At 41.4% G+C, this 17,377-nt stretch overlaps 1 protein-coding gene across 2 annotated transcripts in view; it reads right to left on the reverse strand.

Moving 5' to 3' along the window:
* SND1 (staphylococcal nuclease and tudor domain containing 1) overlaps positions 1 to 17,377 on the reverse strand; it is a 956,786-nt gene that overhangs the window by 68,105 nt on the left and 871,304 nt on the right. For both annotated transcript variants that reach the window (XM_073579241.1, XM_073579240.1), the window contains exon 18: positions 8,102 to 8,243. In XM_073579241.1, the coding sequence (XP_073435342.1) occupies positions 8,102 to 8,243 (142 nt within the window). The remainder of the gene's footprint in view (positions 1 to 8,101; positions 8,244 to 17,377) is intronic.

The following is a 17,377-nucleotide window of genomic DNA, read 5'->3' on the forward strand; positions in this document are numbered from 1 at the left end:
AACATCAGTTGTGCTGGCTATTTGTACTGTCACACCCTGGCACTGTACACATACTCTGTACACCATATACGGTACTTTTCATCCATGTGTTGTCTTGTAACATACATTTCCATAGTTACAGTATGTCTTCCACACTGAAGCAATGACATAATGCATTAACACTACCAAACTGTTATATTGTGAAATGGCCAATTAGTTACTAAACTTGTCCAATTGATCTTGAAAAAGTAGGAGGAAGCCCCATTAAAATTCTTCACTTTATGAGGAAAAGCTTAAAACATTAGGTTGCAGGAGTGTACGGAATGTGTAATGGATGTTGGCCGTTTCTTGCCAAATAGTGCTTCAACAGGCCTTTGCATCACTACTACTGCGACTTGTTCAAATGATACTCATCTGCCATATGCTCAATCCATTACTACAGAAAATTATTAGGGCCAGATTGTTTAAGATTGGCATTTTGACATTTTTTAAAGGGGTTGTCCACTACTAGGACAACCCCTTCTTAAACTAAATGTTCATCCTTGATAAAATAATAAAGCTCATACTCACCTCCCGTGCCGGCGCCGTTCCCACAGTGTTGGCACTCGCTCTCCCTGGGACTGTGATGCAGTGTTGTGACACATGACGCTGGTGCCCAATCAGCACTGGTGTCACTGTCTCTGCCTTCGTACGAACTGAACATGAAGAGAAAGCCAAGGATCAGCTGCAGTCCGGACTTCCTTTTTATGTTCATTTTATCCAAAGGCATAGACAGTGATGCCAGCGCTAATTGGGCACCAAGCATCACATGTCATTCCACCACATTACAGCCCTGGGACCGTGAGAGTTGACACCATGGGAACAGAGCCGTTACGGGAGGCGAGTATAGACTTTATGTTATTGGGGCTGAACATTTAGTTAAGAATGGGTTGTCCAAGTAGTGCACAACTCCTTTAATGAAGCCAGCGCTGGAGTAAGATGCACCTAATTTATTAAGAGGCTCACACCACTTAATGAATTAGGTGCATCTTAAAAATACATTGCACCTCCACCAGAAATGTTACTCCAGTTAAGAACTGGAAAATATTTCTTATGTAATTTACGCCAGTAAATTGGCGGCAATTTTGAAAAACTTGCCAGGCAGGCTTCACCAAGCCTCACTTTGACGAAGTTGGCCAAGATGGCACAAAAACTTCAAAAGTCACCAAGTAATTGAACAATTTTAAGTTGCGCAAAAATATTGTGACATTTCGAGGTGTTTTACATAAACCCTTAGTGCTTAGATATCACTAAGAGTATAAAAGCAGTGGTAGATTTTGAGATACCCAAAAAGAGGCTGCTAAAACCACAAAAGCAAGAAAAGTCTAGAAAAAGCATCCATTACCACGAATACCATGTGCTATTGATGTAATACATGGACAAGACACATTGGCATGAGAGATCTGCTTTCTGTAATAGCTGCGCTTTTTGTCTAATAGAGATGGGAGATTCCTGAATAAGATCTTTTCTTCTATAACATCTGTATACTTTAATATTGGTAGTTCAATTTAGACTAATATTAATGCCCAAGGCTTAACATGAAATTTACAATTAGCATATTAGGGTCCCTATTCATCTGCCAATGTACTGTTTATTACTCAGTTTTAAGTACCCTTTTTCCAGAGGGCTGTTGATAAGAAAAAGGTGGAAACATGGTTTATAGTGCATAACATATGTATGAAAATAAATAAGTATACAACCTATGGTAGAAAACAAGTACAGTACACATGAGAGGAAAAGAAAGGATTTAACTTTCTAAGATACAAGGACACATTGGGTGAGGGTAGAAGCTGCTCGTGTAGAAGAGTGTAGAGGCAGCACAGGGTTTGCAGACTTTCCTGAAGTCTCCAAATATGGGAGAGAACCTGACTGGTTTGGGTAGCAAGTTTCACAGCAATGGGGAAACACAAGAGAAATCTGAATGAGGAGCAAAGAAAGATTGTGGTGGTTTAACTAGCCAGGTGTCAAAGTCCTGAGACAAGATGAGATATGTAGGAGAGGGGAGAAATTAGGGAAGTAAACGAGTTAAAGGAATAGCCCAATAGTAGAAAACTTCTTACCAGCAGTCCCATGGTGGAACGTAGAATAATAATAATAATAATAATAATAATAATAAAAAGTCTCTACTTACCTCCCAGACCAGCACTGTTTCTGTCAGCACTATGTTCCCCGTCGGTCACCTGACAATGTAATGTGACTGCTGCAGTCGATCACTGCATCTCGTTGGCTGCCGCCTTCACAGTTTTACGGATCAGTGGCTATTTCACGGTGAAGACTGCAACTGATTAGGAGGCGCTGACTTGTTGTAGCAGTCACGTGACATGTCTGGTAACCTGTTGGGGACAGAGTGGAGATCGGAGGAACAGCGCCAGTTCTGAGAGGCAAAGTACAGAATTTATACATTTTTATCCTTGGTTGAGGGTCAAAGAAGCTATGACAGGAGTAAAATGTGTGTGAAGTGTGCAAAAAAAAAATAATATAAATGTGTATGTGTGAGCATCAGTCTTAACTTCTAAATCTTAACTACAAAATATGGAGAGAAAATAAAACACTGAAGGAAGAAAAAACGAAAGTGACTGCTGCTATTTTGAAATACTCCACTAATTGCTTCATCTTTAATATCAATCCTCTCTGCATCCTCTCCACATTTTATGTCTCAATTAGATCATGCCAGATGTCCCCTGGGAGATCGGGTTCGCATTTAACGGTGTTTCAGCCCTATCTCTCTAGCGAGAGATCCTTACACTCCCTCCCTTTAGCTGTGCCACCAAACACAACACAGACGCCGCTCATTTGCGATCATACTGGAGACCATTATCACAGAAGAGGAAAGATGCTGCGAGGTTATTATAGCTCAAGGCTACGTGGACCTCTTTCTGTTCAACTAATAATGCCGCCTTAATTAAACGAGACTAATTAAAAAAATAAAACAAGGAGGAGCATAGTCTGAATATGACACTGCAGAGGAAGTAAAGAAAATGTTACATCAATGAAGCACTTTCAGTACTAGACCTGAAAGCAGATGAAAAGAATGGCCCCACTTGGGAGCATATTAGAAGATAAAGACATCACCAATGAAGATTGGGTATCATCCAAGAATCACATACAAGCTTTCATGTTAATGCTATGTACGATATTTATTGTACAATTTTTTCTGTTCTTCTATTTGACTTGTTATTCCGCTTAAATAATTACAACTGTTTAAACAACAATTGTTTGATTGTTCAACTGTCATATTTTGTATCCTCCTCGAACCCACCTTCCCCTCCTCTCCTCCCCTCCCCTCACGACTTACACGATTGCTGACTTGACTAAAGGGTCTGTCACACTAAGCGATATCGCTAGCAATATCGCTATAACGTCACTGGTTTTTGTGACGTTATAGTGATATTGCTAGCGATATCGCTATGTCTGATACTTACCTACGCCGGTTATCGTTGATCACGCGAGAACGTCCTGGGCCGCTTCTCGTCGTCAGCTTCCTGCTGTGACGACGAGCGACGCGTGGATGCGGGCGGGAGGACGTCAGGATCGCCTCGTCTGACAGGTAAGTAGCAACCCCCGACCCCTGCGATGTCGCTGGTGAGATCTGCCTGTGTGGCAGCTCACTAGCGACCACTTAGCGATGTACCAGCGATGCTGATTGCGTCATATCGTGTGACAGTACCTTAATGTGTATTGGGGCCTTTAAGATGAAGTCCTTGTGAAGCCTACAGCTTGTACTTTACTCTTGTAAATGCATCTGATTTCATGTTGCAAAGTTTAAATAAAAATACGGAATTTATTTCCCCTTTTCCCTTCTGTATCCCCTCTCTCCCCCTTGTAAAATTGAAACTTCAATAAAAATCATTTGAAAAGAAACACGTACAAGCAGATGAAAGAAACCAAGTTTGGCATCTATTACAATAGCTACATATGACAAAAACAGGTATTGCAGGTTGGTCAGTATGCATAGGTTGGTCTAGAGCAGAATTGGGGCCAGCTTCACACAGGTATTTTCCTCATATGTGAAATACAGTGGGTATGGAAAGTATTCAGACCCCTTCAAATTTTTCACTCTTTCTTTCATTGAAGCCATTTGGTAAATGAAAAAAAAATGAATTTTTTTTCTCATTAATGCACCCCATCTTGACTGAAAAAAAACAGAAATGTAGAAATTTTTGCAAATTTATTAAAAAAGAAAAACCGAAATATCACATGGTCATAAGTATTCAGACCCTTTGCTCAGTATTGAGAAGCACCTTTTTGAGCTAGTACAGCCATGAGTCTTCTTGGGAATGATGCAACAAGTTTTTCACACCTGAATTTGGGGATTCTCTGCCATTCTCTCTTGGGTCTGAATACTTTCCGTACCCACTGTATGGTTCATGTTTTTATCAGTGTACTAGATCCATCTTTGGTTCATGTGCAAATTCTTACAATCCTTGTTGCACTGTATTTTCTTGTAAGAAAAAAAATCCTCGCTGCTATTACCCATTATCAATTAAATACAGACAGCACACGGTGGCAAACAATGTGCTATACATTTTTCTAACGGGGCCATTGGCTTGCATTCATGAGTTAGGATTTCCAACACAGACCAAAATAGAACAAGTCTCCCCCACCCCCTTTTTGTTGTGCAGAAAATTGGTAAGCAAAAAGGCGAAAGCAAGTAGATGTGAAAAAGTGGGTCCGTGATCTATCTGCAAACTAATGGATAGAATCAGTACCAAAAATTTTGTAAAAAAATAACGTGTCTAAGAGCCGTAAAAGAGAAGAATATGTACAAGAAGGGGCAAGCATGCAGCATGTGGACATTGTAGGATGGAAAATTCTCAGCTCATATGCATCTATTGTAAGTGTAACAGTTTTTAACAAATTCTGGAAACCCTACTTTTCCACAAAATACTGATAAACTTGCCCTTGTGTGGTGTCCGGTACTTAAATAGGGATGAATTATACGGTAATTACAACCTGAGTCTAGAGGCAAGAATCCCAATATCTGTGGGGAAAGGAAAATAAGCAAACCTTTCTTTAATCCTGGACAAGCCTTCATCTGCCCGGACAAGTTTTACACTTATGGCCCCTTACATTGGTCTCCTTCATGTCACTAAGTGGATGTGCACACGTTCAGCATTTGAAGCAGATTTTTCTGCTGCAAAAACCAAAGTGTTGACAAAAATGATACATAAAATATGTCTGTTTTTTCAGGTTTTTCACCCATTCATCCAACGCACTGAACTAGTTTATTAATGTGCACCAAACTAATTTCAAACCATCTGATTACATGTTTGTATGATTGTATGACTATATGATTATATGTTTAATGTAGACACTATATAGAGCCTGTTCGGACCTTGTGGTCCTCTTCTTGTTATTACCCTTCCCCCTCCCTCCCCCCCTTTTTCCCCCATCCCCCCTCCCACTCCCCTCCTTTCTTATTTGTATTTAAATGTTCAATAAAAATTATTGGAAAAGAAATACCTGAAAAATGATGAAAGAATTGACATGCCACAGATTTGAAACGCAATTTAAAAGGTTCAACTCTGCATGGGAAAGATACACAGCAAGATTTCAGAAATCTCATTTACATTCCTGGTACTGTAAAATGATGCTGTTTTTCTGCAGCAAAAGGACTAAACTAAGCAGAACCTGAGACTAAAGGGCATGTCACACTAAGAGATATCGCTAGCAATATCGCTATAACTAGTGACGTTATAGCGATATTGCTAGCGATATCTGTGTGTGTGATACTTACCTACGACCCGCTCCCCCGCTGGTTATCGCTGATCGCGCGAGAACGCTCAGGACTGTTTCTCGTCGTCAGCTTCCTGCGGCGCTTCCTGCTGTGGAGACAAGCGACGCGTGGAGCCGGGCGGGAGGACGCAGGATCGCCTGTTTGACAGGTAAGTAGCGACCCCCGTCCCCAGCGATGTCGCTGGTGAGATCTGCCTGTGTGGCAGCTCACTAGCGACCACTTAGCTATGTACCAGCGATCCTGACCGCGTCATATCGCTGGTCGGGATCGCTGGTACATCGCTAAGTGTGACAGTACCTATAGTATACCTCCGAAAAGTAAAAGATGCCAATAAGCAGTAAAAAGTTGCTATGTGGCCCGATTAGACTCACAGGGGGCAATCACAATATCATACCCCCTCTGATAAGTAAAAAAAAAAAAAGAAAAGGTGAAAACATAACAAAAATGTCCTGTACTCATCTGGGGGTCAATGTTAGGCTGTACAGGGCGAGAGATGACAGAATGGCTGTGATTTTTCTGCTTGCAGTCACTTATAGCTGCTCTTCTCCCATGTACACAGAAAGATTACGTTTCATGATACTCTTGCCACCAAAAACTCTCCATTGAACTGTATTTAAAAAATTTGGCATCCTCATGATATACAAGACATTTGCCACAACACTAAAAAAAATTATTGGTATTCAGTTTTACATGTTGCAGGCAAGTAATACAGACAAAGCTGTTCTTTCATAAATACCGTATTTTACGCCTTATAAGACGCACTTTTCCCCCCCAAATTTTGGGGGGGAAAATGGGGGTGCCTTCTTATAATGTGGATAGACCTTATCGGCGCGCTGCTGAGCTGTGTCCCCAGTGCAGCGGGGGGGCTCTGCCGACATTTTGTGAAAGGCCAGAGCCCCCAGCAGTTTTTCCATGGTTTCCTGTGCGGTGGACTCCAGGAAAATGGCCGCTGGGAGGCAGCACATGGGCAGATGCAGATCTCGGCACCAAGATCTTGGGAGATCAGATTTCAGCCATTGAGGCACCGCCACTAGGGACACAGCGTGGCAGTGGCCTAAAATCAGAACACCCCCTCATCCCAGCCTGTGGCAACGCTCCACTCTTGCCTACTCCACCAGCGACCATGGAACCCCGCTTGACCGCAGCAACCACTCCCAGTAAGCAAAAAGACGCATGGATTATAAGAAGCACCACTATTTTATTAAAGAAAATAAATTTTTCCAATTTTTTTTCTTCAAAATTTGGGGTGTGCCTTATATCCGAAAAATACGGTACATAGCAAGTTCTGACATCTTTCAACAGTACATCAAAACAACTCTCCAAGATGTCAGCTCATTCCCCTCACTGTATGTGTGGCAGATTCTGGATAATTTTCCTTTCAGCACCAGTAACCTATTAGTCTGCACTTTATAATCATTCTTACAAATTAGCTCTCCTTACATCGACTTCCTGGTGATATAATAATAGGCTCATGTTTATACACACCAGCCAATCCGAGGAGGCAGAGTGGCGACCTGACCAATCCTGAGACTGGAGGCGTGTCTGAGACTACATCACACTCTCCTGTATGCCCTGCCACTAAACTGCAGACACCAACCTCGGCTCTACTATAATAGAGATGAGCTAAAAAGCAGTCAATCAGCAAGGTAGGAAGAAAAAAAATAAGCCTGTAGGTATTGTCCTGTGTATCACTTCTGAGTGGACTACAAAAGGTTTTTATGAAGAGTGGATACGTCATAGGTCTGGCTCTGGCTTTTTTAAGGTTTAAATGTATCTTAATTGGCCATATAGTGATGATGTAAAATAGGTTCCTTAGACAATCATGGAAGGACTTAATCTAATCTAGTCATTGTAAAAAATAGCCAAATGCCCACCAGGGAGCAATATGAAAAATTGTTTTAAGAAATAACAGTTCTGCAATACGCCTTCAATATAACGGTAAGGCATATAGGCTTCGATTAACTACACTGCAAAACATCACAAGTGCTCTGTCCTTACAGAAATATAACTGATTAGTTTAATGTACATATGTCCTTTTCTTTGATATTAAAATGTTTTTTGCTAGTGACAGAAATGACCTTTCCAGGAATTCTTTCTCCCCATGTGTCAGTGTTATGTATTACACTAATATTGCACCCAAAGTTCACTTAATGAGTTTAATGAATTCTGTGCCTAGCCAAGAGCAGCCGCTGCCTTGAATTTATGAGCCTATAAACTGGCACAGTGAGCATGTGAAAGAAAAGAACAAAGTTTACAGAAGGCAGTCTCATACCAGTGCAAGGACACAGAATGGGACGATTACGCCCGTATACCAAAAGCAACACTATGGCAAAGTGAGCGCCTTACCTGTCTCAACATCCTGTACGTAAAAGTGCAGCTCATCTGTGATCTCCGTAACTAGCACAGGTCTGTAATTTGCACTCCTTTCCTTCTCCTCCACCACAGAAACTACTTCTTCTACAGGCTGCTCTTCAAACTTAGACCAGATCTGTAAGGAGACAAACTATTTTTTTTTAGAGAGATCGATGAGTTGGTGGTGTGTTAACATTACATACAGTCTGTCATCCAAATTTACAGTCAAGACACTATATAAATATATTACACACAAGCACACAAAAAGTAAGAAAGTATGAACAATCTCATGTACCTTTAAGGGAATCTGGCACCAAGGAAAACATTATTAACCTGCAGATATGGGCATAACCCCTTAGGACCAAGTCACTTTGCAGGTTACTGACAGGGACTAATTTTTACAATTCTGACCACTGTCACTTTAAGAGGTTATAACTCTGGAACGCTTTAATGGATCCCACTGATTGAGATTTTTTTTGTGACATATTTTACTTCACATAAGTGGTAAAATTTCTTCGATATGACTCGCGCAAAAAAAAATTTGAAATATGGCGAAAATTTTTAAAATTTTGCAATTTTCAAACTTTAAATTTTTATGCCCTTAAATCAGAGAGATATGTCACAAAAAATACTTAATAAACAACATTTCCCACATGTCTACTTTACATCAGCACAATTTTGGAAACATTTTTTTTTGTTAGGAAGTTATAAGGGTTAAAAGTTGACCAGCGATTTCTCATTTTTACAACAAAATTTACAAAACCATCTTTTTTAGCGACCACATCACATCTGAAGTCACTTTGAGGGGTCAATATGACAGAAAATACCCAAAAGTAACATCATTCTAAAAACTGCACCCCTCGAGGTGCTCAAAACCACATTCAAGAAATGTATTAACCCTTTAAGTGCTTCACAGGAACTGAAGAAATGTTGAAGGAAAAAATTAACATTTAACTTTTTTTTTTTTTTTTTTTACAAACTTTTTACTTCAGAACCAATTTTTTTTATTTTCACAAGTGTAAGGCTATGTGCCCACGTAGCGTTTTTTTCCTGAGCAGAAACGCATGCCCTTGCCAGGGAAAACGCATGCGCTTTTTGACGCGATTGTTAAGCGTTTTTGCAATTATAGTGTATGTGTGCGGAATCGCACGCGATTCCGCGCAATTAATAAACATGCTGCGTTTTTTTCCGCTAAGCGTTTCCGCAGCGGAAAAAACGCACCATTAGCACAAAATGTGCGTTTTCCATTCTATTACATTAGATGCTTTTCTTAAGCGTTTCCGCAGAAGAAACGCTTGTCTAAAAGCGCTGCGGAAACGCTTAAAAAACGCAACGTGGGCACACAGCCTAAAAAGAGAAAATGAACCACAAAACATGTTGTGCAATTTCTCCTGAATACGCCGATATTCCATATGTGGGGGTAAACCACTGTTTTGGCGCACGGCAGTGCTCAGAAGGGAAAGGAACGCCGTTTGACTTTTTCAATGCAGAATTGTCTGGAATTGAGATCGGACGCCATGTCGCATTTGGAGAGCCCCTGATGTGCCTAAACAGTGAAAACCCCTCACAAGTGACACCATTTTGGAAACTAGACCCCTTAAGGAACTTATTTAGATGTGTGGTGGTGAGCACTTTGAACCCCCAAGTGCTTCACAGAAGTTTATAACGCAGAGCCATGAAAATAAAAAATCATTTTTTTTCCCATAAATTTTTAGCCCGCTATTTTCTATTTTCATAAGGGTAGCAGGAAAAATTGGACCACAAAAGTCGTTGTGCAGTTTGTAGTACGCTGATACCCGATATGTGGGGGGGGCAACTGTTTGTGCGCATGGCAGAGCTTGGAAGGGAAGTAGTGCCGTTTAGGAATGCAGACTTTGATGGAATGGTCTGCGGACGTCATATTGCGTTTGCAGAGCCCCTGATTTGCCTAAATAGTAGAAACCCCCCCACAAGTGACCCCATTTTGGAAACTAGACCCCTTAAGGAACCTATCTAGATGTGTGGTGAGCACTTTGAAACCCTAAGCGCTTCACAAAAGTTTATAACGCAGAGCCGTGAAAATAAAAAATAATTTTTTTCCCACAAAAATGATTTTTTGGCCCTAAATTTTTTATTTTCCCAAGGGTAACAGGAGAAATTAGACCCCAAAGTTGGTGTGCAATTTGTCCTTAGTACGCTGATGCCCCATATGTTGGGGTAAACCACTGTTTGGGCACACATCGGGTCTTGGAAGGGAGGGAGCATCGTTTGACTTTTTGAACGCAAAATTGGCTGGAATCAATGGTGGCGCCATGTTGCGTTTGGAGACCCCCTGATGTGCCTAAATAGTGGAAACCCCTCAATTCTAACTCAGTCCTAACCCCAACACACCCATAACCCTAATCCCAACCCTAACCACAAACCTAACCTAACACACCTTTAACCCTAACCACAACCCTAATCCCAACCCTAACCCTAACCACAAACCTAACCCCAACATACCCCTATCCCTAATTCCTCCTCTAACCCTAATCCTAATTCCAACCCTAACACTAGCTCCAACCCTAACCATAATTTCAACCCTAACCCTAACTTTAGCCTAAACTAATGGAAAAATGAAAATAAATATATTTTCTTTATTTCATTATATTTCCCTAACTATGTGGGGTGATAAAGGTAGGGGGGGTATTTATTTTTTTTTATTTTAATCATTGTGATAGGGTTTATCACAGTGATCAAAATGAATGAATGAATGAATGAAATCTTGCCGGGTGCCGGCTGGCAGATCGCGGCGGGCGCACTGCACATGCGCCCACCATTTTCTTCCCGGAAGAAGATGACGGCACACATGGAGAAGCACGCGGGCCGAGGACCACCAGGAAGTACCGGGGGGATCGGGGACCCTATTTCTCCTCTGATGCGCGATCACATCAGAGGAGAGAGAAAGTTAATGCTAAATCGCAGCTTTTTTTTTTTGCGGTCGCGGTTATACGGGTAATAACGGTGATAGCAAAAGCGGGGTTGGTAAAAACCGACCCAAATCATGTTCTCTGGGGTCTCGGCTGCCGGGAGAAAATCAGACTCCGGTGGGGCGCTATTTACTTTTTCCACAGCGCTGTTAATTAACGACGCTGTGGTCTAAGTACCCTTAACTACAGCCGTTAAAAGGCGTATCGTGGGTCATTAAGGGGTTAAATCAGAGATATGTCACACAAAATAGTTCATAAATAACATTTCTTACATGTCTACTTTACCTTTACATCAGCACAATTTTTGAAACAATTTTTATTTTGTTAGGATGTTATAACGGTTAAAAGCTGACAGGCGATTTCTCATTTTTTTCAACAAAATTTACAAACCATTTTTTTTAAGGACCACATCCCATATGAAGTTACTCTGAGGGGCCTATATCACAGAAAATACCCAAAAGTGACACCATTTTAAAAATGGCACTCCTCAAGGTGTTCAAAACCACATTAAAGAAGTTTATTAACTCTTCAGGTACTTCACATGAACTAACGCAATCTGGAAGGAAAAAATGAACATTTAACTTTTTTCAAAATTTTTTATTTAGGACCCAATTTTTTTTTATTTTCACAAGGGTATCAGGAGAAAAAGAACCCCAACATTTCTTGTGCAATGTCTTCTGAGTGCGCCAATACCCCATATGTGGAGGAAAACCACTGTTTAGGTGCATGGCAGAGCTTGGAAGGGAAGGAGCATCATTTAACTTTGTTAAACAAAATTGGCTGGAATCGAGAGCAGATGCCATGTCACGTTCGGAGAGCCCCTGATGTGACTAAACAATAGAAACCCCTCATAAGTGACCCCTTTTTGGAAACTATACCCCTCAAGGAACTTATCTAGTGCGCCCCTTGAACCCCCAAGGTGCTTCACAGAAGTTTATAATGTAGAGCTAATAATAATTAACCCCTTCACTACCAAGGGTGGTTTGCACGTTAACTACCGGGCCAATTTTTACAATTCTGACCACTGTACCTTTATGAGGTCATAACTCTGGAACGCTTTCATGGATCCTGGTGATTATGACATTGTTTTCTCGTGACATATTGTACTTCATGTTCGTGGTAAAATTGCATTCAAATAACTTGCGTTTATTTGTGAAAAAAACGGAAATTTGGCGAAAATTTTGAAAATTTCGCAATTTTCCAACTTTGAATTTTTATGCCCTTAAATCACAGCGATACGGCACACAAAAAACTTAATACATAACATTTCCCACATGTTTACTTTACATCAGCACAATTTTGCAACCAAAATTTTTTTTTGCTAGGAAGTTATAAGGGTTAAAATTTGACCAGCGATTTCTCATTTTTGCAACACCATTTTATTTTTAGGGACCACTTCGCATTTGAAGCCACTTTGAGGGGTCTATATGATAGAAAATACCCAAAAGTGACACCATTCTAAAAACTGCACCCCTCAAGGTGCTTAAAACCACATTCAAGAAGTTTATTAACCCTTTAGGTGCGTCACAGGAATTTTTTGAATATTAAAAAAAAAATGAACATTTAACTTTTTTTCACAAAAAAAATACTTCAGGTTCAATTTTCTTTATTTTACCAAGGGTAACAGGAGAAATTGGACTGCAAAAGTTATTGTGCAATTTGTCCTGACTACGCTGATACCTGATATGTGGGGGGGAACCACTGTTTCGGCGCATGGCAGAGCTCAGAATGGAAGGAGCGCCGTTTGACTTTTTCAATGCAAAATTGGCTGGAATTCAGATCGGACGCCATGTCACGTTTGGCGAGCCCCTGATGTACCTAAACAGTGGAAACCCCCCCAAGTGACCCCATTTTGGAAACTAGACCCCCCAAGGAACTTATCTAGATATGTGGTGAGAACTTTGAACCCACAAGGGCTTCACAGAAGTTTATAACGTACAGCGGTACAATTAAAAAATCATATTTTTTCCACAAAAATGATCTTTTCACCCACAATTTTTATTTTTCCAAGGGTAACAGGACCCTAAAAGTTTTTGTGCAATTTGTCCTGAGTACGCTGATACCCCATATGTGGGTGTAAATGACTATTTGGGCGCATAGCAGAGCTCGGAAGGGAAGCAGCGCCATTTGACGTTTTTGGCTAGAATTGAGATCGGACACCATGTCGCGATTGGAAAACCCCTGATGTACCAAAACAGTGGAAACCCCCCACAAATGACACCATTTTGGAATCTAGACCCCCCAAGGAACTTATCTAGATGTGTGGTGAGAACTTTGAACCCCCAAGGGCTTCACAGAAGTTTATAACGTACAGCAGTACAATTAAAAAATCATATTTTTTCCACAAAAATGATCTTTTCACCCTCAATTCTTATTTTTCCAAAAGTAACAGGACCCTAAAAGATATTGTGCAATTTATCCTGAGTACGCTGATACCCCACATGTGGGTGTAAACCACTATTTGGGCGTATGGCAGAGCTCGGAAGGGAAGCAGCGCCATTTGACGTTTTTGGCTGGAATTGAGATCGGACACCATGTCGCATTAGGAAAGCCCCTGATGTACCAAAACAATAGAAACCCCCCACAAATGACACCATTTTGGAAACTAGACCCCCCAAGGAACTTATCTAGATGTGTGGTGAGCACTTTGAACCCCCCAGTGCTTCACTGAAGTTTATAACGTCCGGGCGTGAAAATAAAAAAATCGTATTTTTTCCACAAACATGATCTTTTAGTCCCCATTTTTTTATTTTCCCAAGGGTAACAGGAGAAATTGGACCCCAAAAGTTGTTGTCCAATTTGTCCTGAGTACGCTGATACCTCATATGTGGGAGAAAACTACTGTATGGGCACACGTCGGGGCTCGGAAGGGAAGTAGTGACGTTTTGGAATGCAGACTTTGATGGAATGGTCTGCGGGTGTCATGTTGCGTTTGGAGAGCCCCTGATGTACCTAAACAGTGGAAACCCCCCACAAGTGACCCCATTTTGGAAACTAGATCCCCTAATGAACTTATCTAGATGTGTGGTGAGCACTTTGAACCCCCCCAGTGCTTCACAGAAGTTTATAACGACCGGGCGTGAAAATAAAAAAATCGTATTTTTTCCACAAACATGATCTTTTAGTCCCCATTTTTTTATTTTCCCAAGGGTAACAGGAGAAATTGGACCCCAAAAGTTGTTGTCCAATTTGTCCTGAGTACGCTGATATCTCATATGTGGGAGAAAACTACTGTATGGGCACACGTCGGGGCTCGGAAGGGAAGTAGTGACGTTTTGGAATGCAGACTTTGATGGAATGGTCTGCGGGTGTCATGTTGCGTTTGGAGAGCCCCTGATGTACCTAAACAGTGGAAACCCCCCACAAGTGACCCCATTTTGGAAACTAGACCCCCTAATGAACTTATCTAGATGTGTGGTGAGCACTTTGAACCCCCCAGTGCTTCACAGAAGTTTATAACGACCGGGCGTGAAAATAAAAATATCGTATTTTTTCAACAAACATCATCTTTTAGTCCCCATTTTTTTTATTTTCCCAAGGGTAACAGGAGAAATTGGACCCCAAAAGTTGTTGTCCAATTTGTCCTGAGTACGCTGATATCTCATATGTGGGAGAAAACTACTGTATGGGCACACGTCGGGGCTCGGAAGGGAAGTAGTGACGTTTTGGAATGCAGACTTTGATGGATTGGTATGCGGGTGTCATGTGCGTTTGGAGAGCCCCTGATGTACCTAAACTATTGAAACTCCCCACAAGTGACCCCATTTTGGAAACTAGACCCCCCACGGAGCTTATCTAGATGTGTGGAGAGCACTTTGAACCCCCAAGTGCTTCACAGAAGTTTATAACGCCTGGGCGTGAAAATAAAAAAAACATTTTTTTCCGCAAAATTATATTTTTGCCCCCAGTTTTTTATTTTCCTAAGGGTAACAGGAGAAATTGGACCCCAAAAGTTGTTTTGTAATTTGTCCTGAGTAGGCTGATACCCTACATGTGGGGGTAAAACACTGTTTGGGCGCATGTCAGAGCTTGGAAGGGAAGGAGCACCATTTGACTTTTTCAACGCAGAATTGGCTGGAATTGAGATCAGACGCCATGTTGCCTTTGGAGAGCCCCTGATGTGCCCAAACAGTGGAAACCCCCAATTATAACTCCAACCCTAACCTCAACACACCCCTAACCCTAATCTGAGCCCTAGCCCTAACCCTAACCCTAGCCCTAACCCTAGCCCTAACCCTAACCCTAGCCCTAACCCTAGCCCTAACCCTACCCTAACCCTAACCCTAGCGGGAAAATGGAAATAAATACATTTTCTTTTAGTTTTATTATTTTTCTCTAACTAAGGGGGTGATAACGGGGGGTTTGATTTACGATTTATGGCGGTTTTTATGTTTGGCGGCTGTCGCACGCTAAAAGACGCTTTTTATTGTAAAAATAGTTTTTGCATCACCACATATTGTGAGCTATAATTTTTCCATATTTTGACCCACCGAGTCATGTGAGGTCTTATTTTTTGCGGGACGAGTTGACGTTTTTATTGGTACCATTTTCGGGCACGTGACATTTTTTGATCGCTTTTTATTCCGATTTTTGGGATGCAGAATGAACAAAAACCAGCTTTTCATGAATTTCTTTTGGGGGGTGCGTTTACACCGTTCCGCGTGCGGTAAAATTGATAACGCGTTTTTATTCTTCGGGTCAGTACGGTTACAGCGATACCTCATTTAGGTCGTTTTTTTATGTTTTGTCATTTTTTTGCAATGAAAACAATTTTATATAAAAAATAATTATTTTTGCATCGCTTTATTCTGCGAGCTATAACTTTTTTATTTTTTTGCGGATGATGCTGTATGGTGGCTCGTTTTTTGCTGGACAAGATGACGTTTTCAGCGGTACCATGGATATTTATATGCGTCTTTTTGATCGCGCGTTATTGCACTTTTTGTTCGGTGGTATGATAATAAATCATTATTTTTTGCTTCGTTTTTTATTTTTATTTTTTAAGGGGTTCGCTAAAGGGGTTAACTAATGGGACAGTTTTATAGGGCAGGTCATTACGGACGCGGCGATACCAAATATGTGTACTTTTATCGTTTTGTTTTTTTTTTATTTTCAAAAAATGGATTTATTGGGGAATATTTTTTTTTTTTTAACTAATTTATTTAGCGATTTTTTTTAAATTATTTTTAACACTTTTTTTTTTTTTTTTTTACTTTATTATCTTGTCCCAGGTGGGACATCACTGTCCTGTGACAGATCGCTGATCTGTCACATCACAGATCACTGTGACAGATCAGCGATCTGTCACAGGCACTGCTGCAGACTTCCTCATGCCTGCGCTTTGCAGGCACTGAGGAAGCCAGCTTCCTCAGGCCCCCGAAGGCCCCCGTCGCCATCTTGGATTCGGGGGCCTGGAGGAAGGGAGTCCCCCGCAGCAGCGCTGCACATTGCGCTGCCGTGGGGGGCTCAGGGAAGCACGGAGGGAGCCCCCTCCCTGCCGATGCTTCCCTTTAACCCCCGGTACACCGCGATCGCGTTTGATCGCGGTGTGCAAGGGGTTAACGTGTCGGGGGCGGTCCGTGACCGCCCCTGACACATTGTGCCGGGTGTCAGCTGTGATAATTAGCTGACACTCGGCCGCGATCAGCAGCGCTCACCACGTGGGCGCCGCTGATCGCGATGACGTAATATTCCGTCCATGGTAATTAGGTCCATGGTCACATGGACGGAATATTACGTCAATTGTAGGTAAGGGGTTAAAAAAAAAAAAAAAAAAAATCACAATTTTCTCTCAAAAATTTTCTTCTAGCCTCAAATTTTTATTTTCTCAAGGGTAACAGGAGAAAATGGATCCCAAAATGTGTTGTGCAATTTCTCCTGACTGTGCCAATACCCCATGTGTGTAGGAAAACTACTTTTGAGGCACAGTACAAAGCTCAGTAGGGAAAAAGCATCATATTGGAGTCAGATTTTGGTGGAATGGTTTGAGGGTGCCATGTCACATTAGCAAAGCCCCTGAAGTGTCAGAACAGCAGAAACCCCCCATAAATGATGTCATTTTTACAAACTACACCTCGCAACGAATTCATCTAGGGGTGCAGTGCTCATATTGCCACCATATGTGCATCATACCATTGGATGGGTAAGAAAGAATAATTAAATTCCATCCACTAAAATGTTGTTTTAGCCCCAAATATGTTTTATAAGGACTAATAGGAAAAAATGATCCTCGTTTTGTTGTGCAATTTCTCCTGAGTTCGCCAATACCCTACATATACTCGGGAACTACTTTTAAGGCACAGTGCAAAGCTGAAATGGGAAG

This window comes from Dendrobates tinctorius, unplaced genomic scaffold (genome assembly GCF_039654945.1).
Source record: "Dendrobates tinctorius isolate UK_male_01 unplaced genomic scaffold, ASM3965494v1 ptg000062l, whole genome shotgun sequence".
NCBI lineage: Eukaryota > Metazoa > Chordata > Amphibia > Anura > Dendrobatidae > Dendrobates > Dendrobates tinctorius.